The following is a 24,936-nucleotide window of genomic DNA, read 5'->3' as shown; positions in this document are numbered from 1 at the left end:
TGCGCATTCACTGAACCCCTCTTTAGTGAAAAATAAAATATGATTTTTTTCAAATTCAAGACATAGATATGTTTTTTATTGGTGCACAAAATGAGCGGTGCATGTCACGGTGGAGGCTCTGCCGAACCCCTGAGACCGACTCACCGAACCCCTAGGGTTCGATCGAACCCAGGTTAAGAACCACTGATCTAAAGTCCTAATCTCCATCTGTGCATTATAAACCACACCAGAATGTGGCTGACAGCTGACAGTAAATGTAATCAACCGACAAGGTACAGCAGCAATAAAAATTCCACAGTGGATGATGTTTCCTCAAATGTTTTCACACACTTGCTACTCAATCTGTTTCTGGTATGAGTGAAGACATGGTCAATGTGTAAAAAGGTAAAATTTCCAAAGTTATGTGAATTGAAGAAACTAGAAGAGAAGGAAGACGAGGGGGAAAAAAAAAATAAAAGGGAGCAAAAAAAAATCTGTTTCACGTTAGTGAAAAGTCATAAAAGCAGCATGCAGGAAAAAACACTGCTCCAGGAGAAGAAGAATAAAAGATGCCATAAGGAAATCAAAGCAAACAATATATATGCGTGGGCTTTTTTTTAAAAAAGAGGAAGAAAGAGTTCAATATGCAGGAACATTTGGTCAGTGAAACATCACCAGGCTCCAAATGTAATCTAATTATTCTCACAGAACCATGAAAAATAAAACTGAAATTAAGGCTTAGGTGGGTCCTGGTTCCTCATGATGAACCTCTAGTTTCACAATTTTTCAGCTAAAGCCTGCTCAAATGATCTGACAAATGGTATTAACACTTTAACTTAATCTTCCCAATAACACATATTTGCTCTCTTCATTCACAACAGTCAAAAACAACAGCTGTGCTGTGATTTTAGGAATAATCACAAAGAGAGCTCATTCATGTCTGTACCAGCTGCAGTGAGGTAAATTTCATGTGCTGCTGCTGACAGAAAAACAAGATGTCGCTCTTGCAGAGTAGTATAGACTGTTTTTTTTTCATCAGAAAAAAACCATCCATCTTCTTCTTTATCCGGGGCCGGGTCGTGGGGGCAGTAGCCTAAGCAGAGAAGCCCAGACTTCCCTCTCCCCAGCCACCTCCTCTAGCCTATCCGGGGGAACACCAAGGCGTTCCCAGGCCAGCCGAGAGATATAATCTCTCCAGCGTGTCCTGGGTCTGCCCCGGGGCCTCCTCCCAGTGGGACATGCCCGGAACACCTCACCCAGAAGGTATTCTTGTTAGATGCCCGAACCACCTCAGCTGGCTCCTTTCAATGTGGAGGAGCAGCGGCTCTACTCTGAGCCCCTCCCGGATGGCTGAACTTCTCACCCTATCTCTAAGGGAGAGACCAGCCACCCTTCGGAGGAAGCTCATTTCCGCCGCTTGTATCCGCGCTCTCGTTCTTTCGGTCACTACCCACAGCTCGTGGCCATAGGTGAGGATAGGGACGTAGATCGACCAGTAAATTGAGAGCTTCGCTTTTACACTCTCTTCACCACGATGGACCGGTGCAGCGTCCGCATCACTGTGGCCGCAGTGAAAAGAAGGTAGAATATTCCCTCCAAACAAAACGTATAAATTCTAAACACGCAAATCAGTCTGTGCATAATCACATTGCTCCGCCAATAAAAAAAAGTCATCTGCATGTATATATCGCCTATCATCGGTTATTGGACTGGAAAAATTTTACATATCGCCCAACCTTATCTACAACTTTTCTTTAAGAGATCATCCTTTGGTGTGGCAAGGATAATAGAAAATTGTGCTAGAAATCGATGTTGTTTTGTTTCTTGTGTTGTTTTAAAATCATACTTTATTTTTATTCTTTACTTTGTACTACATGATATTTTGCAGTGAACAAACTAAAAGACCCAGAGCAGCAAAGAACATTTGATTGAAACCATGAAAACACAAACATAGCCATTAAACAATTATATCTGCATAAAATAGTTTGGCTGCTTAAGGTTTAAATACTACACTTAATACTACTCAACCTTAAAAAGTTTATGCTGCTTAGCCCATCTTTATGAAAAGAACACTTGCAGTTTTCTCAGAATACTCTTTACCAGCCTGTTTCACACAAAATAAAACTGCTCTGAAGAAACATCCAATTAAAGAAAAACAATCTTCATCCAAAAGATTTAATCACAGTTCACTAGTTAAGTAAAGAAGAATGAGCAAGAACAGAAACAACTTTAAACCAGGAAAATCCAAGGATGCGATGATGTGTTAAGGCATGTGAAGAATGAGTAAGAAAAATGTAGATTTCATTACATCACATCTCGAAATTTAGAATTTTTAAAATCATTACAAAGTGGGATATTATGGTATTATTGGAATTTAGTGGAAGAAATTTTTAGTTATTAAATGTTAGTGTCCAGATCTTATAATTCTGAGGAAAACAAAATAAAAATTGCCTAAGTATAACTTAAATGTTGTGCTTTTCATTTTATGACTTAAGCGCTCTGACAGTTTCATTTGGCTTCTCCTGGCATTGTTTGGCCTCCGTGGGAAGAAAGTAAAGGAAATAATGAGGAAAAAGTGTTTCGGTGTACAGCAGAAATGGATGCTTGTACTCACGCGGACAGTCAATTAATTGTTGGTTTCTAGTCGAGTCTCCTCCGCTGTTGTTAACATGACAGTTGTCTGATAGAAACACAGAGAACTGACATTACTATTAAGACTATCAGAGCAGAGCCCGGTATTTCTTTTCGATTTTATTGATTCTGCTTATCAATGCCAGGGTAAATTGAACCATGGATTTAACGCAGATCGATACAATTTTTTTGAATTTCTGGATTTTGATTTTTTTTTTTTTTAAAATTTGTCCTGATTCTAAACTGGTTTTATTGCAATATTATATTGAACTGCAAGACAAGTGGGTTTACTGCATCCTACGTGCTTGTGCCCGTGTAGCCAATATAAGCACACTGAAGAGCAGACCATAAAACTTAATGTTCTGGATTAGATAAGCAGAATCACAAAACATTGTCCTTAAGGATCGACAAATCTGGAACAGGATCCAGTGGAGAATTGGCTCTCCAGACCCAACCCGGTTTTAGACCAGACAGGTAGAACCAAAGACAGAAATCATGATGGACAAACAGGTAGAAGCAGGTAGAATGCATGAAAGAACGATTTACAGAGAACTATGAGGACAGATAGATGCACAATAAAAGGATGGAGCTGAAATTAAAGCCAAAATTGGTCTCTTCAGACAGAAAGTTATAACACAAAGGTTCTGGACAGATACCACATCAGACAAGATGTGGACAAGCAAACAGCAGACAGGAAACAAAGCCTCCCAGCAAGTTTTCATTTCAACATCACGCACAAGAAATAACGAGTTAACCAGCCCAACAGTTTTCACAAGTCCGCTCGAACTTTGAAGAAATAATAATAATGATAATAATAATTCCACCTCATTTTTGCATCTAAGTAGAGACTTTACCAAAACAAAGTGAAATCAAAAAGATGATACAGTTTAACTCCCAAAATTCTAACAAATCACAAAAACTGAATTCAAGGCTCGGATCAAACAAGTTATCATTTAAATGTGCAAAATATGAGGCTCATTTTAAGTAAAGTATCACCGTCTGAAATAGGTTATTTCAAGAAAACTGGAGGATAGTCATGCGTAATATGATGTGGCAGAAATGTTTAACTGGCTGTTGTTTAAAAAAAACAAAAAAAAAAAAACTTGGATAGTGTCTGTGATCTTAACCCACTTCATTAAAAAAAGAAACGGAAAGGGGAAAAAATCCAACACATTTTGGACCACTGTGGGCACCAATTTAGGAGATATTGTGTCATTACACAGTATGCAAACCCATGAACAGAAAAAGCATTGATCGACTGGCCCAGAAGGCAGTGTTCAGTTGAATCCTGAATCCTGCCAGAGGACAGAAACCAAACCAAGCACATGATCTCCTGGTTGGAGTAATTAGAGATGGCAGATTTGAACGGGATTAAGGTCACTCTGCACTCATAAATTACTAGGTAAAACTAGTTCCTCACTAAGAGGGTTTAAAGGAGTGATTAAAAAAATAAAATGCATTTTTAAATTAGAAAGTGTTTGTCTGTATCCTAAAATAAAGATCAATGTTAAAAAAAATAAATGAATAAATAAAAAAATAAAAAAAATAAAAATCTAAAAACCTGGGGAACCCCCCCCCAAATAATATCAAGAGCAAATTATTCCCTAAATGCTTTTCTAATTATTTGTATTACAATAGCATTTTGTTTTGTTAATTCTGTGAAGGAAAACCTTTTTAAAAAACAAGCCTCGATATAAATTAAATAGTTTATTATTATGATAATTAAACTACCATCAGCATCTTCATCTTCCCCAACTGCACCATCATCGGTGTCTGTATCCTCCTCATCATCGTCTTCCTCCTGGCTCTCGCGTATCTGCTGTGTGGAATCTCTGTCCTCGACAAGCTCCTCTACTGGTCCGTGGGGGACAGTGACGACATCTGTCATGTGACCAGATCAGATATAGACGATTTTGTCGAAATGTCACCAGAAATGTTGAGCACAGAGTCTAAATGATGGCGGGTTCCGTCATAAGGTGATTACTGTGGCGAGGTGTGCAGTGAGGCAGTCACCCGCAGCATTCATGTTCAGAGTGTCAGGCATTCAATGACCAGAAGTCAATCAGTGACCAAGGCTACTTTTCCCCCCACAGGAAGAAAAACAAAGCAGTGGACAGTTTGGAAACCAGAGAAACAGCCCAGATTATCCAAAAAGCCCCAGAAAAAAAACTTCCATCACTATCACCAGTGGATATACCGACCATCGAGCTATTTAAAGGACATGAAGCCTTGTACAAATCCTACGGGCTTCACACAGAGCTGAAACTGAAGGTCACATGAAACACTTTGGCTTCAAAAGACTTTAGAATCAGAATCAGAATACTTTATTAATCCCTAAGGAAAAGATGTACCCCTGAACAATCATTAAAAAGAAAACGCTTTAGGCGGTGTGACAACAATACCTCATCAGCCTTTTACGGCTGAGGGGTAAAAACTACTAATTTAACATAAATTAAAGTTCAGATCACCAGAGCCACAGCATCAGCAAACCTTTGGTTGTTTTAGGTAAAATATTTACTCGCCTTAGTTTCACGTCATATTTTTTTACCTGTTCGTCAGAGACCCACTTTCACATTTCAACTCCCAGTTTCAGAATGTACCAAAAATAATAATAATAACCCTATCTCGCTCACTTTTCTCCAAACGACATTTTTCTTCCTCTCACTATCTCACAGCAAAGTTAAACCAAACAGCTCAAGCTGCCATTTAAGGGCGTCATCAAGCTTCCCCTCCATTTCTTAATGGCATCAGAAGAATCACAGCTGAAGAGTTGAGAAACAAACAAAGAAAGTTTTTTGCTCAAGTTGCTCAATCAATTCTGAACTCGCCTCTATTCCCTCTATTCTCGTTGCCTAGTGCAACATCTTACATCAGCTGGAATCATTGTAGAGATATATGTAGTTACACTATAAAACTGAGCTGCTTTATTGGTGAGCGAACCGTAAAAATCTCTGGAAAATGACCACAACGTTTTTTTGCACAAGAACCCACATACTGTATGATGGATGCAGCTAGTGTGCGGTGCCTTAATCCCCTAATTTGTTTTAACATGCAGTGTAAAGCTTTACTATTTGTTTACTTATTCAAATAAGTCATAACTGGAATAATAAGAACAACCTTTACAAAGTTGGAAATATTTGCTATATTTCATACTGTAATAAGCATAAATGATGCTGGTCCTACAGCTCCCATTTCTGGTGACTTATGAGTTAGTCAATAATGCTGCAGGGTGCGCTCATGTGCAGCCACTTTTCATATAATAGGTCTGTATAAGAGGAGAGGGCTGCAACTGAGCCTGACAACCATGCCCAATATATTCTCCACTGATTTTCAAAACTGGATATATTCCTGATAAATTATTTTAACTTCCTGTTAACCCCCCAGTAATATTGCTGTGTAACATCGTATTTCTATAAGTAACATCACCTAAAACTAATTATTATAAACCTTCCTAATATTTGAAAACTTAAATTTAGGTCATTTTATCTCAGTTTTTATGTTTCTGATTATAAACGTGGAAAAAGATGACACTTTCTGAATACTCTCAGGACTTATTTGAACGCTTCAGTTCCTGCACCAAGATATAAACTACCGGAGGAAATGGAAACCCGAAGGCTGGATGTCATGCTACCATAAACAAGACGAAAACAGAAGACACCCAGATTCCCGTGACAGACAGATAGAAGTTCAGTGATAAGAGCAGCAAGCAACAGGAAATTACATGGAAATCATGCAGGAAGCTGTCATGCATCATTAGTGGAGGCTGAGGAAGTGATAGAGATACACAAACAGACGGTGATGCAGATGACGCAAACCCAGGACATGTGGACTCACCCAGACTGTTGTTCTCTTTAATGCTTTTCTCTTGTAGCTGTTCTAACCGCACTGTAAGCAACAACAACAACAACAACAACAAAAGCAGAGAGAAGTGTTGACTGACAGGAAGTCAGAGCACAGGTCGAAGACATGATCTGACCTGCACAAGAGGCGCTATGTTATTAAAGTGACTGGCGTAAAGGGATCACTATGCCAGCGGGTTAAATAGGACAGTGTGTTTGCTCTGTGTATAGTTGTAAAGATGCAGATGATGCAGATTGATCACCAGGTGACTGAAAAACCATCATTTAATGTATCCAACCTATCATGAGTTTAACCAGGTCATTCAGTACAAAACTGAAATTGGCTATGATGTTTATAAATATTCTAAGTTACTGGACCACAAAGTACACGAGAGGGCTGGCATTTTTTAAGCTGCGAAAAGGATTATGACTAGAGGATGAGCATGTTATTAAAGCACAGGTAAAAAGGAGACCTTTCATTTGTTATAAATTGTTTTGACCAGCCACCTGTCTCATACTACAGTAATATGACCTCCTCACAATTTAGTCAAAATACACTTTTTGTCATTTTCTCCATTAACTATTGCAAAACAGATCCAACATCCTAATCGGATGCCTAAATACACTCAGATGTCTAATTGCAAGTAGCAGATCAACTCTGAGCTCCTCCTGAATGAGAAGTTGCTGTCCAGTTGCTTTTATTACATTTTGGGATCAAGCTTTGATTTACGCAACCATATGATTGGATTAAGCGTCCAAGTCTGTGTAATGCCACATGAATTGAAGTGTGCGCGCGCGTGTGTTTGTACCCTGCAGGGCAGCGAGCCTCTCATTGGTGAAGTCATTGTCTGCCTGCAGAGCCTCGATGCGAGCCTGGAGAACCTGCTCCTTCTCCTCCATTTCCTCAATCCGTAGTTCCAACTCCCTCTTCTCTGTCGCGCCCCGCTGAGTGAGCTCCTCTTGTCTTCCCTCTGCAGCCTGGAGGAGAAAAGGACGTAGGAGAGGTTAGCCAAAGGAAGGAACAGAAGAGGACAAAGACAAGGGTAAAAAAAAGTGGAATAAGGAGGGAAATGGGGAGAAAGCAAATAGAAAAAAAGATTATATGCTACATAAAACACAGCTCCCATTTTTGATAAATAAGGATTATTCTGAACTATAAATAATGCAAAGCTGCTCTAGCAGAGTCTAAGGATAAAACACAAAATGAGCTTAAAATGAGCACAGATTCCCTCTACTGAATTTGTAGATAATTTTATTCTAAATATATCTCCCAAAAACACATTTAAATAAAACTTGTTCTAAAATAAAGTAATGCTGCAGGAAAATAAATAATTTTTCCTTGACGGTTACCTTAATTTTGTCAGTGAGCTCTTTGATCTCATTAACGGCCGCGTTGTACTTGTTGGCGAGCTCCCTCAGCTCCTCCTGACTCCTTTCAGACATCTCCTTCAGGTGGGTGCACTCGTCCTCGGTGTTACTGAGCGTGCGCTGCACAACAACAGAGATGGCACCAAATGTTAAGCTTAGAAATTTTAATTAGTTTCATTCTGTGCATACCATATACACATGTGTATTGTACCTCCACCTCTGACAGCTTCCTGACCACCTCAATCTTCTCCTGCAGAACTCTCCTCAGAGACTCCTTTGCCGTTGTCTCGTAGTTGTGTTTGTCCTCCTGAAGAGCCAAGAGTTCCTTACGGATCCCTTCCTCTGTCTGGGACTGAAAGAGAATTTTAAAATGCGATGATCATTTTAACTTTGCTTTGATTCATTGTAGAAGTATGCAGCTATTTTTTTATGTGTATGTATACCTTAGAGTAAGCTTGTAACTGACTGCCCATCACCTCCAGCCTGGAGAGAAGACGGTCCTCATCAATCAAAGCCTGTAGGAGACACACACTTAGTTTACAGCAGTCCTTATCACATTAGATACCATCTATAGATGAAAACAACACAAATTAGTTTAACTAATCGCAGCGTAGTGTACTAAATGACCCTGATTAAATATGAGCAGTTAGATATGATGTTGCAAACTCGAGGTGAATCCAAGTTCACAACTCTATATAGGCTCTATTATTAAATAACCAATGAAAGTGCTGTGCCTCATTTTGTTGTGCTCATATTTGTGATTTGTGGGAAACACTATACTTATATGTTACTAAAAAGACTAAATGCTGAGCTGCCAGAAAGCATGATCACAGCTGCACTTGTTCCTCAACTTGTGAAGAATGAAGAATGAAACGTGGTATTTCCTACCTGCCAGCTGCTCTCTGAGGCCTCCTGAGTGGTGGCTAACAGACGCTGCAGAGTGGCTAACTTCTGCTCCAACATCTGCTCTCTGTGTAAGGCCTCCTAGAGAGTGAGAGGGAGGTCGTCGATGAAAAATAACTCAGCACAAACAAAAGCTTACACAGTTATTTATGACAATGTCTGATTTTTATCCACTAATATTAGTGCACCAGTTAACTTCAGTTAGCTGCTTTTTCTTTGCGGTTTATTGTAATCTTTGCTTGGAACCTTCCGAGGGAATGAGGATGCAAATTAGTTCTAAGCCAACTCTGGTACAGTGCATCAACATTTATGATAATATTATACATGGTTCCGTTTTTAGCTACAATCTTAAGTGATTGTAGCTAAAAACGGATAATATAAAAATTAAAAATAAAAACAAAACCAGTAATCAGATTTTTTCACTCTTCCTTTAGAAATAATTTAAACATGTATTCTTCATTTCAGTTCTTTGTGCTTTATAGAAAGTTGGTTTTTAGTAATGACCTCTGATGTATGCTTTTCATTATGTAATCTATTTTTTTATCAGATAAAAATTCACATCAATTTCACATCAGAGAAATACTCCTGTCAAGTCTTCACATTACCAATGTTGTCTTGTTAAAGCAGACCTATTCTGTTCATTTCCCAGCTTCATAACTTTAGTCCTTTGGGGTGTAACAGAGTAAGCCTGCATTCTTCTGATTGGCTCCTGTTGGTAAACACAAGGGTTGACCAGCAGGTGGGTGGAGCCTTCAAGCCTGATAACTATATGAAGGATATCCCTCTGCATGGCATCATATAGATGGTGCAAAAACAGCCATAAACCAGCTGTTTAGAGCAGTCCGAAGCCTGACCTTATGGCTCACCATGATTATTTGTATGTGAGCAAGCACCAGTTTAACTGTGTTTGTACATATTTATATAAATAAGAAAATAAGGAGAAGCACAATCACATTTCAGACTCATTATTGTTAGTGTAGTTCTCAAATATGTCCAGTAGGTGTCAGTGTGTTACCTGTAGATACTGGGAGAGCTGGAACAGTTCCTGAGAATACATACTGGGAGTGTTGGCTGCAACCTAAAAAACGAACACAAATACAAACCATGGAAACATGCTGACAGTTGTCTGAGACTCATTCAGCCTTTTGTTTGAATGCAAGGAGTCAATAAACAGCTGAAAAACCAAAGGTTAAAGAGTAAGCTGACCTTAACATACAACAACAAACATACATGAAGACAGAGCACAGGAACAGTGTCCACTTCTGTCTGACTACATCTCTGATCATTAAAACATGACATGAAATATATAATTCTCTGCTTTCATTGACTCACTTTGAGCTTCAGAATTCTCTGAACGACTCTCCGTTAATAACTTTCATTTCAATATCTGTTTGTCAGTCAGTAATGTTTATCTATGCATCTATGCAACTGTTACTGTTGTAGCCACAACTTAATTTTTACCGCTTTCCCTCTGATAATGACAAATTACTTCAGTATCAAAAACGGGTCAGAAAATGAATAATGTAGTGTATTCTTCTTAGTTCTGTTTGTTTTTTTTAAGTTGTATAATTTACAACATATTTATTGTAATTTACTTCTGGTGGCCTACATGCAGTACCTTCACAGCCCCATGCTTTTCCACACTTTAAGCCTGGGTCAGTGCTAAGTTGTGTATCATAGAATGGATGCTAACTATCTGCTACTGACTGCCAGTAGCAAAACATATTTAGCACAAAAAAGTGTTAAAGTTAGTACTGCTTTTCTTTTTGTTGTTGGAGGCTGTTGAATTTAACGAAAGAATCCTTAACGAAACAAATCTAGTCAAATTTCAAATAGGTCTGCGTGATAGCAAGCAAAGTGATGAAAACACTCAATACAGCCTACAAATAACCACACTGACATGTTCAGGTTCTCCAGTCATCTGAAGAAAGATTTCATGTACACCTCATTCATTTCTGTATTTTATGTATATAAGTTTAGATTCGTTATTTATAGTTGGTTTACACAGCTTTGTGTATGTATGTATGTGTAATGTGTGTATATAGACACGTGTGTGTGTGTGTGTGTGTGTGTGTGTGTGTGTGTGTGTGTGTGTGTGTGTGTGTGTGTGTGTGTGTGTGTGTGTGTGTGTGTGTGTGTGTGTGTTTTACATTGCTGTGCTTGAGAGCCACCATCTACCGGAACCAAATTCCCTGTATGTGTCTGCACATATATTTGGCCAATAAACACGATTCTGAAAAGCTCTGTGGAAAATTAAACTTTAAGGAGTGACTGATAACGAGTACTGATAGTGTCCATTAGTGTTACGCTCAGCTGGATTTCTGTTAGCCATTTCCATCTGCTTGCTTCTCACAGACTTTACACTTACACAGTATTTTAATACAGGCAAATAATAAATATGTTCCTGTTGTCAGACAACAGATTAACCATGAAATATCAAAGCCGCATGGTCACCTTTGTATGTCCACAGCTATTCCTGCTGGTTGGTTTTTATAATAGATCTGTGAGCTGGTTTTCTTTTATCCTTGTATATATGTGTACAAATCAAATCAGCATGCCCTTTGCTATCGATGTTTTATGTTTGTTACCAGTATGAAAACATAATGAGGAAAACACCTTTTACACTTGTGGCGCTAACCTACATAAGGTTTAATACATTTATACACACACACACACACACACACACACACACACACACACACACATACATATGACTATGTGTGTTGAGACCTGGGAGATGTGAGGATCCTGCTTTAGAACACTTAACTATGTTTAAGAATGGCTCAAATGTAATCATAGCTCCTCTCAGGCGTGCTCACACACCAGCCTACATTCCTCAGACAGGTTATACTGAGTCTTTGCTGCTCTGAGGAAGAATCAGAGCAGGGCGAGGCAACAGAGGAAGCCTGGTACAACACACTATGGGTAAACAATTAGTCTGGTACTGCACTGTATGACACATAGAGTTACATTACATTACATCTATATAATGTGTTTAAATAAATTTGTTAAAGTACCATGTGTCTACATGATCACATGTGGTGTGGTACAGGAAACTATAGAAAGGTGTTCGTTATGATATGACAAAGATTTACTCGTTCATTCAAATTACATGATAAATTATCCCTTGTGTGAACACAGCACTGGGAGCTAGTGATGGGTCGTTCGCGAACGAAATGGCTCTTAGAGCCGGCTCTTTGACGTGAACGACGCGAGCCGTCACGTGGGGTTTTTTTTTTTTTTTTCTCTTTCTCTCAGCCTCTCTCTCGCACTTTTTTTCCGCTTCACTCTGCACGCGAGCCGTGTGCTTTACGCTGGGCAGAGGGGGGAGGGGCGGTAGTTACACCCAGTAGCACAGGAACAGAGCCAGAGAGAGAGAGAAAGAGAGGCAGGGACAACAACATTAGAAAGGTATAGTAATCATCCACAACTATTTTCGGTTGCAGATGATAAAGGATTGAGAAAGTTTATTCATGCAGGTCCATATGACAGAGAATATGCATGTTCTTTTTGTTTTCATATTATAATTTATATTTAATTGTGTTGTGGTTTGCAGTGTTTTGTGTTCTTTTCACTTTAAATTTGTGAAAGGAAAAAGCTGAAAATTTAAATAGTTAAAACTTGAAATGTGAATAGTTGATTTTTGTATTATATGATTTATTTATTACATTTTATGTGGAGTGAATAAATAAAAGTATATTTACGGTGGCCCCTAGAGACAAAGCACATACAAACTTCAAATCACGTACGAACTCTGAAGCATGTACAAACTCCAAAACACGTACAAACTCCAAAACACGTAAAAACACGTACAAACTCCGAAGCACGTAAAAACTCAGAAGCACATAAAAACTCAAAACACGTACAAAAGACAACAGAAGTGCTCCAGGATGCTGGGCGCAGTGTTGAGCCTTTGTTATCTTGTGGCTACACAAGCCAGCAAGTACCAACGACCGGATTTGGTGTGTGGTAATAACAGGTAAATGAACTTTTTTTTAAATTATTTGAATATATATATGAGTGCCTGTGTATAAATACACAAACAATACACACATGCTTTCAATTGTGTAATTTAAGTGATCTAGTAGCTCTGCTTTGGAAGTTCAGTTCATGCTAGAAATGTGTTTTGGAGTTTGTACGTGTTTTGTCTCTAGGGGCCACCGCATATATTTATATATAAACATATATAAATAAAACCACTTGTTTTTACGTTAGTAATTCCTTTTGTGCATAATTTTATATTATTGTTAATAATAAATTAATTAAAGCAACAAAACAACCTGAAGAGCCGGTTCGGAGCCGAAAGAGCCGGCTCTTTTTTAGTGAGCCGAACCGAAAGAGCCGGATCTCTAAAAAGAGCCGGAAATCCCATCACTACTGGGAGCCAGCTGTTGCATGCGGACTAATTCAACTAATTGCAAAGTAGCTGTAAAACAAACCAGAGCAACTAAAGCTCGTAATTTCTACTGATTTCATTTTTTTATTTCTTTTTCAAATGGTTGATACCTTATTACTGGAACTTCTTGATACCAGTACAGGTTTTTACATTCTCAAAACGGTCCGTGTTGCCTTACTGAGCATAAATCTGTGCACTTTCCTAATATTTTATGACTATTTGCAAAAAACCAAAACAAAATAAAAAAAAGACAAAACTTTATTCTAAGGAAATCCCACTATTAAAAAAAAAACAAAAACCACTGATTAAAATCAATATTTTCATATATCTAAAGATTTTACTTTGTGGGAAGCTCAAAGTCTCTTGATAAATTCCAATATTTTTATATGCAGAAATTATCTTGTAGTGTACATACAATACATTGGTACTAGTCAATTTATCAACTAAACTCTAACAGCAAATTTCCCAATTACAGTACTAAGGAATTTTCCCAATGTTACAACACTGAGGTTAAAGAATCAACCTCAATTCCTTCTGGAACTTTAAAAGAAGTCTATATGACTGAATTTAGCACCTGACTTGTAGAAAAAAAAAAGTGTACTTTAAATTGTACAGGGTATTTTGTTTTTGGCTTCATTCATGTTCTTTGATGCCTGTCTGTGTAGGTTTGTGAGACTTCCTGGAACAGCAGCTTTCAGTGTTGCAAATTTTAGCATCTTTTAATTTGGCTTGGAAATTCACCCCACATGGAGAGGCAGATTCCAAGAAGCATGACAGGAATGACCAATATTACTGTAAACTGGGAAAACCAAATTTTGAGTGTTAGATTTGCAGGATTGCAAATCCCACCAAAGCTGGCCCAAATTTAAACCGTGCAACTGTATAAAAGATAATGTCCCGCTGTGTGGATTATGGACATTATCTGTGAAAAGCAGTTTTTACACACAATTCAAACATTAAAACATTTTTTAACCCATCCCATTTAACCCAAACACAACCGGAGTCAAGGCATGTGTGCAGTCACAGCACAGCTCAGCAACTTAGCTGCTTATTCACCCCTTCATCTCTCCTTACCGTGAAGACACAGGAGAAGACTTTAAAGCACACTAAAATAAACAATGGCAAGTCGAGTCACGCAAGTCTGAAGTGTTCCACATGCTGATGTAGACTTTGGTAAAGCTAGAATTGATTTTCATAGATATGAATTTCCAAATCAATAACTGAAATGTGAAATGCTGCAAATAACGGATCTTTCTAGTGAGGGGTTTGTTACGTTATAATATTATTTTATGCCATGTTATACCCCTAATTAAAGATTGTGAATTATTATGTAGTTTTAGTTTGCATTATTCTCCTGAATTAGAAGAAGCTGATAACTATTGCATTAGTTAAACTGATTTGCATTACATTAGACTGCTGATTTATTGTGGATGAATGATATTGTTTTATGATGTTATAAGAAATACTGTTTGCAGAGAGTCATCGCCTTATTTTTCTGATTAGAAGAGAACAGAGCATGCTGGAGTTTTCTGTCCCATCTCAGCACGGCTCCTCTTTGTAGACTACAGCTCGGCTTTTAATACCATCCGGCCATACAAACTCCGTCCCAAACTCCACCAACTGGGACTTAACTCCTCTCTGTGCAACTGGATTGTGGACTTCCTCACTAACCGTAGACAGAGTGTCAGAGTGGGTAAGAACACCTCTTCCACCCTTGTGGTCAACACCGGTGCCCCTCAGGGGTGTGTTCTGAGCCCTCTGCTATACACTCTCTTCACCCATGACTGTATTTCCTCCTGCGCGTCCAATCTCATTGTTAAGTTTGCAGATGACACTACAGTGCTCGGACTTATATCCAACAATGATGAGACAAACTATAGGACAGAGGTGCAACAACTAGAGTCATGGTGCCACGACAATAACTTGGTCTTAAACACCAAAAAGACCAAGGAGATCATTGTAGATTTCCGGAAGAGGGGTCATAACAACCATCTGCCTCTCTTCATTGGCAGTGAGGCGGTGGAGAGGGTGAGCAGTTTTAAATTCTTGGGGGTAACTGTGACCGAGGACCTGTCCTGGGGCAACCATATCACCTCAGTTGTACGGAAGGCCCAACAGCGCCTCTACTACCTGAGGAGACTGCGGAGCGCACACATTCCCAGATCTCTGATGTTGAACTTCTACAACTGTGCCATCAGCAGCGTTCTGACGTATGGATTTCTAGTGTGGTTCCCCAGCTGCACCAAGGCCGATCAGCAAGCACTCCAGCGGGTGGTGAAAGAAGCTGGCAGAATTATTGGAACAAGTCTGCCAGAGATCAGTAATATCTTCCCCACTCGCTGTCTGAGGAGGGTGCACAGTATCCTGCGGGACCAACATCACCCTGCGCGCCACCTTTTCCATCTGCTGCCCTCAGGGAGAAGGTACAGGTCTATACAGGCCAGAACATCTAGACTGGCCAACAGCCTGTATCCACAGGCTGTGAGGCTCCTGAACTCTCTGCCCCCCTCTCACGGACAATAACCATATCCAACTTCTTAATAGCAATGAACTGGTCTGCATTGGTGCATCATATCTTTATTCTCTTCCCCCTCCTGCCCCCCCCCCCCCCTCTTTCTTAAATAGATAACTATCATATCTGATATCATATCTCACAGTACAATAATATTGAATGGGTTGCATTGTTGTATTTTGTCATGTTTCTCAGGTCTTTGTCTGAATTTCTACGAACATTATTGCTAAGGATTGTCTTATTGCATTGGAGTCACACTGGGTTAAATATGTACACTTGGGTTTTAAGGGGTATTTATTATTTTCTTCTTTTTTGGGGGTTGTATGGAAGCCCCAAACGCAATTTCATTGTTCTTGACAATGACAATAAATAAATAAATACTAAATACTAAAACGGGGAGCCAAGGTCGTAGCTTAGGCGCCGTGTGAGAGAAAAGCATGTGAATGTTTAGGCTTTTATGATAAGGTGGGGGCACCAGAGGCTATAAGAGTTTGAGTAATCCTCCACCATTTTGAGATCTGAGGCTGTCTGCATACGGTGTCCATCTCCCACGCGTGTGTTCATTAAAATCATCGTTTGACTTAACCCGGCCGGACCAGTGTTGTTATTGTGGTTTTTTTCTCTTGTCTCCATCCCCAATTTTTGAACTCGTAACAGGTTACAGATAACTTTTCATCTAGAATTGATTCAATTCCAATTCACAAGGTCCCGCATCGATTCGATCCACGATTTGATTCGAATCGGGGAAATTTTGCCTCAGGCAGTCAGAAATATTACAATTCTGATCACTTATCAGTACATATCTATATTTTTTATATCTATAAAAAGAAAGCTGACACTTGTGAGACTTTATCAAAGGTGTGAGCATCACAGCAGATTCCTTTGTGTCAAAGTAACTGAGGATAAAACACAGAAAAACATGAAGGCGGTTTTCCTGGTCTGGGTTTTTATAGCAGATGACCTTAAACATATTGTGCAGTCAAAAACAAAGTGAAGCAGAGCAAAGTTACAGAGGTTTGATTAGAGACACAGCTAAGCATTTTGAAATTTTGCGTAATTTTAAGTTTAAGTTTACATTTGTTCAGTATTGAACAGCAGAAATGAGGCTTTGTTGTCGGAAGTAAGTTAACAAAAAAAAACCAAAAAGAACCAGCAGACTGTAGACTGGTGGGTAATAAGTAAGCGAATAATGCAAAAAACAGATTTTTAGATGGGAAACTATTCCTGAGAGAGAGAAAGAGAGAGAGAGCTCTACATGAAGTGTGATTTTATCGTGGTGGAAGCAAAACAGCAAAAGTAAGAGGAAATTCGTGACGATGTTTATGTGAAGCGAAATGTGAAGCGTAGTTTGGATCGTCTTTGGCTGCTGGTTCAGTCAGTATTGTTTGGAGAGAGATAAAATCTGCAGCTTCAGAATCTAGCGCAAAAAGGACGTAAACACAAAGTGCCCGCCAACGCTTCAAAATCAGTGAGCTGTTGGCTTTCAGCCCCGACGGCGTGTCGGCGTACGTGCGTCAGGTGAGAAAGACGACAGCTCACTGATTCGGATGCGTTGGGTCTGCGTTTTATGTTTACGTCTTTGTGCAGAATCAGTGTACCTGCTGTCATTTACTGTTTTAGCTGTTTGGTGGTTGTAGAAATTTTGTGAGGTTTAACCTGAGATTCTGGTATTTCAGGCAAAATAAATTTATATTTAAAAATCGATTCAGGAGTTTAATGAATCGATATAGGGCTGCTCGATTATGGCAAAAATGATAATCACGATTATTTTCACTGAAATTGAGATCACGATTATTTGACGATATTTATTTAACCCTTTAAGACCTACTATAGAACCAAGTCCACCAGAGCTTATATTATTTTTATTTATTTTTTTTACATGCTGTAGTGCCATTTGTGGGAGCATTTCAAGTTGCTATACATCAATACAACTGTTATAGCCCATATTTTAATAATATGTATGCATTAAGTGCATAGTAATTACATAAATTGCAAAAAAGTGCAATAAACTACAAAAAAAATTGAAAATCGCTTTTGTTTTGTTTACATATATTTCTACTTGGAGAAGTTTAAGAGGTTTATCCCTCAAAACTTTAAATACAATAAAGTTGCAAAAAATAGTTTCCCACCACAGGAAATTTATTTTGAGTGTCTTCATAGTTTTATTTTGGAGATACAGCAATTTTTATATACTGCAGGAAAAACAAAAAACAATCCTATGATGCAAATTTGCAAAGAAAACAGCATGTGCATCATTTCACTGTGGGAAGTGTTACGAACAGCTGATAGGAACGGCAAAGCGTGTTTCTGGAATATTATGTTTTTGTTCCTGCAAGCGCTTTTTATGCAGTTTTTGCAAAGCTATATGTGGAACGAAACCGTGACCGAGGACAAGCTGATGGCATCAGATGTAAGTACAACTCCTCCGGTTTCATATGCAAAACAAATTATTGCGCTAGCTTACACGGTTCAGGTTCTACAGGGATTTAAAAATAGTTACGCAAAACGGAGCATGCTGCTCTGACCGGCTTTAAAGGGTTAACAATGACTTTAAAAAAATAATATAAAATAGTGTGCAACACCACTGAAGTTTTTTTTTTTTTTTTTTTTTTTTTTTTTTTTTTTAACTCTTTTCAACCAACGGCAGTCACTCTCCAAATAACTTCTGCTTAGCTTTCCGAGCTTCCCTCGGGTCCTCTTAATCAGCGGTCTCCACCCTTTTTTGCGCCACGGACTGGTTTATGCCCGACAATATTTTCACGGACCGGCCTTTAAGGTGTCGCGGATAAATGAGGGAGGGGCTAATAATCGGCTCAGTCATTTTTAATGATCGTTGAAAGCCCAGATCGTAATCGTGATTAAAATTCGATTAATTGAGCAGCCCTAAATCGATATCACGTTATCCAAGCCAGAATCGATTTTAATTGATAAATCCCACCCCTAATTATGAATCTAAACAAATAGTTGATCTCCAAAAGCATTGGGACTTCAGTTTAGAGAGGTCACATCCTAGCTCTGAGAACATAACAAATTTCTTTTTAAACTTGAGTGGACAAACATCTAAATGTATGTGAAACCACAGCCTGTACAGTGGCAGAAAAAAGAAATCCTGCTTCTTGATGCACATGAAGGATTTCTGTAATGCTGCAGCACCAACTGGCAGGGATCTCTGCATTCCTTTGTCAGCTGACTAAGTCCACTCTGTGTGTTTAAAGACCACTTATGTGTGTTAGAAATACAAACACACACTCTTAGATGCTTCTCTGAGGTGTAGCCCTACATGTGAGTGAGTGAGAGACACTTTGACATGGGACAGGACAACACTAACAAAAACACGCACACACATACATACTTCTGTTCTTACCTTGTCTATAGGTAGTGGTAATGGAGGCTGGATGACACTGAAAGAGGAAGAGAGGAGAGAAAAAAGTTCGTCACCATAGAAACACCAAAGAGCAAAGACACGTGGAGTAACCACGGAGACCGAAATAAAAAAAATGTTCCTGGAAAAGTCTTGTGACATCGGTTTTTCAGCTCATTTTAATAAAACATTCATTCTATTACGACCAAGTCACTGGCAACAAGGAGTCCATTTCCCACACCTTTCTGACATTTCACCAGGTATAAATCACTTGATGTAAAAAATATCCACTCAGCAACTGAGCCTTGCAACAATTTTTAGATGGGAAGAGCAGAGGAAAAGACAAAGGAAAAAAAAACCTAACTTTTCAGACTAAAACTTTGGTTATGTTCATGGGTTATTTATGCAACTGGGGAAAAATAAAAAGTGAGCATTTATATATTACATATTTATGTATGTAATTTAATCAAGCAAAAACCTCCAGGTCTGAAAAATGAAGTCAATTCATGAAGAAAATAACTGCAGTCCCTCTAATGGCCACTTAAGGCAGGCTTTTAAAGTGAGTTAGTTGGCACAGACTCACATGTTAAAATGTCTAACTTTGCAACATAAATAATCATGTTTACAGCCTGCAACAAAACCTTTGTTGACAGGAAAGTCCATAAAAGGGTGAAACTAACAAGAAAAGATAATAACCTGGTTATGACCAAGTGTATGAAAAAAATCCCAGTCAGTTATTAGTAGTGGTGGTAGCTGTAATAGCGGTAGTAGCAGTAGGAATAATTATTGTAGTATTAGTATTTTTTTATTACCATTTTTAATAGTTAACCTGCTTTCACACGTTTCACAGCTCACTGAGCTCAGCTAAATGCTCCATCAGAGACTGCACTCAGGTGGGTTTTATGTGACATACACTAATAACAATACTCAGTATCTCAGTGATACTTTTATAGGAAGATGAGTGGATATCTTTTGTTTGTGTGTCTGCTTTTGGAAAGACATGAAATCACACTGTCTAAATTCCTAAGTACCCTGCTATACTGGAACAAAACTGAAACCTAAGAGTCAAATAAATATTGCCATGTGTTACTTCAAAATGGCAGATAACTGGTTTCCTTTTTTTAATTTTTTTTTATTTTTTTTTATAATATTATTAGTTGACTAATTTAATTCACATACTCATTATCAGTTTCACTTGCAGCCTGAAAAACACTCAGACACATATGTGTTTTTAACTTTTAGTGAACTTGCACTGAATCACACTGCAGTGGCTGCTGTGTATGTTGGATCAGTGTGGTGTGGTTGCTGCAATTACATCAAACACAGTCAAGTCAAGCTTAAGCCTGAGAGGATTTCCCTTAAAGTACAGGAAAAGTCAGAGATTGATGCGACTGTTTTCTTGCAGACAACACCTTGAGGCCAGTCTCAAAAATATCCTGTTACATAAAGTCTGACTTTAATAACATCTCAAACTCACATATATGGACCAATAAAACACCAAACAGTGCATTGAAACGTTTCACTCAAATCAAGTGAGATGTGTAAGCACAGGATACAATTACTTTACTACAGTTTGCAAGGTTCCAAAAAAAGATCACTGTCTGATGAAAACAAACAAACAAACAAACAAAGTCTTCAAGTAGGCCTGGAAATTAAACATTTTCAGTCAGACCCTGTAAATCAACCATGTAGTTGACTATACAGTTTTGTTAAGGTTATACTGCTATCAGTTGTAACATTAGCTACAGGTAAAAATTTAAGCTAAAATTTGTGTACTTTCAATGAGATAAACTTCAATGAATTCAGAAAATCTAATTTTCTTTAAGAAATAAACAGAAATTAGAGTAGGCAAACATAATAACAGTTTAGAGTGCATCTACTATCCATTTCCTTATTTCCTGTCATGTATAGTTGCAGTGGTAGATGTTCATATCAAACATGGCCAACGTTTCAAATAAAGTCATCTACAGTACTGTGCACCAGTCTTAAGCCAATCATTTCTTTACATTTTGCTAGAAAATGGGAAATGGGCACATTTGAAGTAAATGATCAAGTGCAAAAATAAAGGAAAAACAGATGCCTGCCATTTGTTCTGTTCTGTCAGGATGATCCCACAATGCTTCAATAATGCTGAGGTCCAGTTCTCTGGGGAGGTCAATCCATGACTGATGGTGTTCAGCTGTGCATTTTTCCACTCAGGTGATGCTTTTACTGCATTGGCAGTGTTTGGGATCACTGCCATGCTGAAAAATGAAGCTGTTACCAATCAGAAGCTTTTAAGATGGTATTGCAACAGGCCCATAAGACTGCTGCCACTAATTTTCAGTCCAGTTCTTATGCAATTTGGCATACTTCAACCTTTTCTCCCCTTAAGCCTTTCTATAAAGAAATAAAGGATGGCTCAAGAATTTTGAACACACATGATCCCTGTGAACCAAAAGCTCAGGCTCATGAATATCCTGATACAGTCTCCTCAAGCAACAATCATTGTATTGTGTCTGCTTAGGTAGGTACCCAAAGTCAAATATGTATCTGCACTTTTAATGGTCACTAGGATATAAAAACCATTCACTTGTACTAACCAATTACCATATTAGCCACAATAGCATGTAGACATACCAGCCATACAGTGGAAACTGTCATGACCATCTTCTGTTGCATATGCATAAGCGCAACAAATGATTGGCTCATCTGTTTCCTGTTTTGGCTATTGGTTGGCTTTTTAGAGACAGTGGCCACCATCTTCTATAGCTTTCCATTTAAATTATTCTTTAACAGCTTCACTTTTCTTGTAATACCATGGATTTAACTTCGTTATTATAACTGAATTTTTCAGTAAACTGTGGGATTCATATTGTAAAGATATGTAGGACACAGCAGGACATAGCAGTCAGAAGATGAATGCATTCATTTTAAAAAAAATCACAAACCAGTGCAATAAATTTGTAGGTCACTTGTTTTAACACTGCACTGCTCCACAGGATCACATTTTTCCATTTCCTTAGGTCAAACCATGCATAATAATATAGTACAGTCACTGTGAGTCGCTTCCACTGCTCTCTGTGTTGCATTAATTAAAAAACACAGTAGATTTGACAGGAGCTGAATGAAGAATAAATCTAAACCAAAACCACAGTGTGAAACCTTCAGTTGCTGCCCTGCAGAAACAGGGCCTCTGTCATTTTGTGCAGTGTTTACCCAAAGTACTGTAATCTTACAGCACAGCAAGGTCATGCAGGTTTGTTTGAGAGACAGTGTGGAGATTACGTAGAAACAGTCACAGTTCAGGAATGTAAATTCAACTCTGGGCAAAAAAATAACTCAACACTGTTAATGTGTCACTACTCCCTGCAGAAATGTAGAACGCAGCAGCTCCTTTAACAAAAAACTCACGGGTCGCGTGAATTCTCATGACAAAAACACATTTTACAAATCAATAATTGGTTGTTTTTCTATAGGAGACAAGAACAAGCTGGACTTCAATACATTTCCTCTTATAAAAAGGATTGCAGCACACACTTCAGCTGAACATACTTATAACTCCAACTCAAATTTGCTTGGTTACTGAGCTGCATGTAAAATTCTGCTCAGAAGAATGAAGATGGAGAAACTATTGTACATCGATTTTATCAGTTAGGGGCAACTCAAAGTAACAACAGGTGCACTGAAGAAGCCACAAAACAACCATGAACAAGGGAATGGTTTAGCCACAGACCACTGCTGTCTTACAACAAAAATAAAAGCCAACAGTTTTATCTTCACTATTTTTAGGCAACTTTCTTCTGGATGGCAGTACCTCACAAACTAATGAGATGACAATACACGACCAGAAATCTGCAGTGAATAAATAGATGGGTTGAGAAAAGCACTTTCATTAACCTCAGTTTGTACATAAGGCCAAAACTGCAGGTCAGAAAAATAATTACAAGCACTTTAAAAGGTTAAGGCAGTGATTTAAAAGGATTTTTGTACATTTAGGACCAGCAGAGCAGGTTCTCTGCAGAGATTAGAGCAAACAGCTTCCACAGAGCCACATCGTCAATCACAGTAAACACCCAGTACTTTATGTTGAGTTGGTCGTTTTCATATCAGAGCTCCACTGCCTGCTGATCACATGACACCCAGCAAGAAGAAATGGAAAAACTGCAATCCTCCTAAATATGTCATAACATTAGATATTTTAGTCTTTCATACAGTATTCCATGTTTCCTCTTATCTTGTTAAAATCTCCTAGTCATATTTTTAAACTGGATACCAGCAAATAAGCATTGTAACACTTGTACGCTGGGCACTGGCACTTCCAGAGGACTCTTGTCCTGAAGGGATGATGATTCTTCTTCACTGTGTTGTTCCAACAATTTGTTCCTGCTGCATTCATTCAGTCACAGTGCTGTCACATTTCTGTGCATAACAGCTGGCAGCAGTTCTAGTATTCAGATACCATCTTCACATCAGCACTGCTCATGCTAATGATTGGGGCGACCGTGGCTCACGGGGTTGGGAATCGCATCTGTAACCGGAAGGTCGCCGGTTCGATCCCCGGGCTCTCTGTCCTGGTCGTTGTGTCCTTGGGCAAGACACTTTACCCTACTTGCCTACTGGTGTTGGCCAGAGGGGCCGATGGCGCGATATGGCAGCCTCGCTTCTGTCAGTCTTCCCCCAGGGCAGCTGTGGCTACAACTGTAGCTTTCCTCCACCAGTGTATGAATGTGAGAGTGAATGAATAGTGGTATTGTAAAGCGCTTTGGGTGCCTTGAAAAGCGCTATATAAATCCAATCCATTATTATTATTAGCCTTTTGCCTCTCTCTTTACCCATACATAACAGAAATATGGGTTTTTGTGATAGTTTGTAGGTTTGGATTAATGGCTTGTGTACAGTGAAGACAATGAGGTTTCTTAGATACAACAGAACATTATAATCCATCTTCTTCATTTTGACCATTTGAAACCCTGATCCAGGCACCAAAAATGTTTAAAAAAAACAAAACAAAAAACAAACAAACACGTAAATAAGCCACGATAACTGTCCTTTAAAGAAACTACACCTTCAGGTCATTAAACTGCACTGCTTGCAGTTTTGGCACTTACATTTTTTGTACGTTTTCTCTTTTGCCAATTCATGACCAAAAAGCCTTTTTTAATGAGAGTTCACATACCAAACTTTACTACAGTTTTTACTTGTTCCCCTGCTTGTTTTACAGAGAAGAATATTTTATGTATCAGGGGATATTTTGGGCATGTTTTGCAAGAAATTTAAATATAAAAAATAAATATGGGAATTCCTGTTATACAGGTCTGTTTATGGCAACATAAATAGACCTTGAATCATTTGCTAATAGGCTGTTTGTTGTCATTCAGCTACATCATGCTAGCAGATTAAGCCTTTAAAGGTGAGCAGACACCTGTTTTCTCAGGTGTGATTTAACATTTTTCTATTCAAGTTCCTACAATAAAGGCAAGTTAAACTCAAGTAAAGTTAAACTGAGGAGTTTGTCATATTTCAGGCCTGCTTACAAAACAAAATGACTACATCAGAAGTTAATAAAGGGTGGTCTCTGGCTGTGCAGCTACCCTTGGAAAAATGGAGAAACTTTTCTAATGGTCGTCAAACCATGTCTTTATTGATATATACTGAGAGGTCAAAACTCATCATTAAGAGTAAATGTCATCTTCATAGGGGAAGGAGTTAACATCATCACAGTTAAGTTTGCAGTTACAATGTGTCTCTCCAACTAATAAAAACACATCTATTTAACGGATTCCATTAATTTGGATAATTGGGGTACATTTACTTCAGCTTGAAGGCATTTTATTTATCAAGTTACCAGAAAGAACAAGAAAAGATTGCTATCCACTCAATGCCAGGAAAAACAATTACTTTAAACTTTTCTTCTTTCATTGGTATTGTTTTTTTTCTTTTAATTGTATTTCATGTAATTTACTTT

General features: G+C 38.4%; 1 protein-coding gene across 6 annotated transcripts in view; it reads right to left on the bottom strand.

Moving 5' to 3' along the window:
• The window catches only part of slmapa (sarcolemma associated protein a), an 86,954-nt gene that overhangs the window by 19,611 nt on the left and 42,407 nt on the right, over positions 1–24,936 (bottom strand). For 2 of the 6 annotated variants that reach the window (XM_085407062.1, XM_085407061.1), the window contains exons 4-13: positions 18,993–19,029; positions 9,736–9,798; positions 8,706–8,801; positions 8,261–8,332; positions 8,029–8,169; positions 7,800–7,937; positions 7,259–7,427; positions 6,445–6,495; positions 4,342–4,491; positions 2,594–2,659 (exon numbers count right to left, since the gene is read on the bottom strand). In XM_085407062.1, the coding sequence (XP_085263188.1) occupies positions 2,594–2,659; positions 4,342–4,491; positions 6,445–6,495; positions 7,259–7,427; positions 7,800–7,937; positions 8,029–8,169; positions 8,261–8,332; positions 8,706–8,801; positions 9,736–9,798; positions 18,993–19,029 (983 nt within the window). The remainder of the gene's footprint in view (positions 1–2,593; positions 2,660–4,341; positions 4,492–6,444; positions 6,496–7,258; positions 7,428–7,799; positions 7,938–8,028; positions 8,170–8,260; positions 8,333–8,705; positions 8,802–9,735; positions 9,799–18,992; positions 19,030–24,936) is intronic. The other 4 variants (XM_085407066.1, XM_085407065.1, XM_085407063.1 and 1 more) reach the window with 3 other exon arrangements.

Source organism: Rhamphochromis longiceps, linkage group LG5 (assembly GCF_057381845.1).
Source record: "Rhamphochromis longiceps isolate RC_006_pf linkage group LG5, R_longiceps_female_GT1.1, whole genome shotgun sequence".
Lineage (NCBI taxonomy): Eukaryota > Metazoa > Chordata > Actinopteri > Cichliformes > Cichlidae > Rhamphochromis > Rhamphochromis longiceps.
This window is presented reverse-complemented; position numbering and strand designations above follow the sequence as displayed.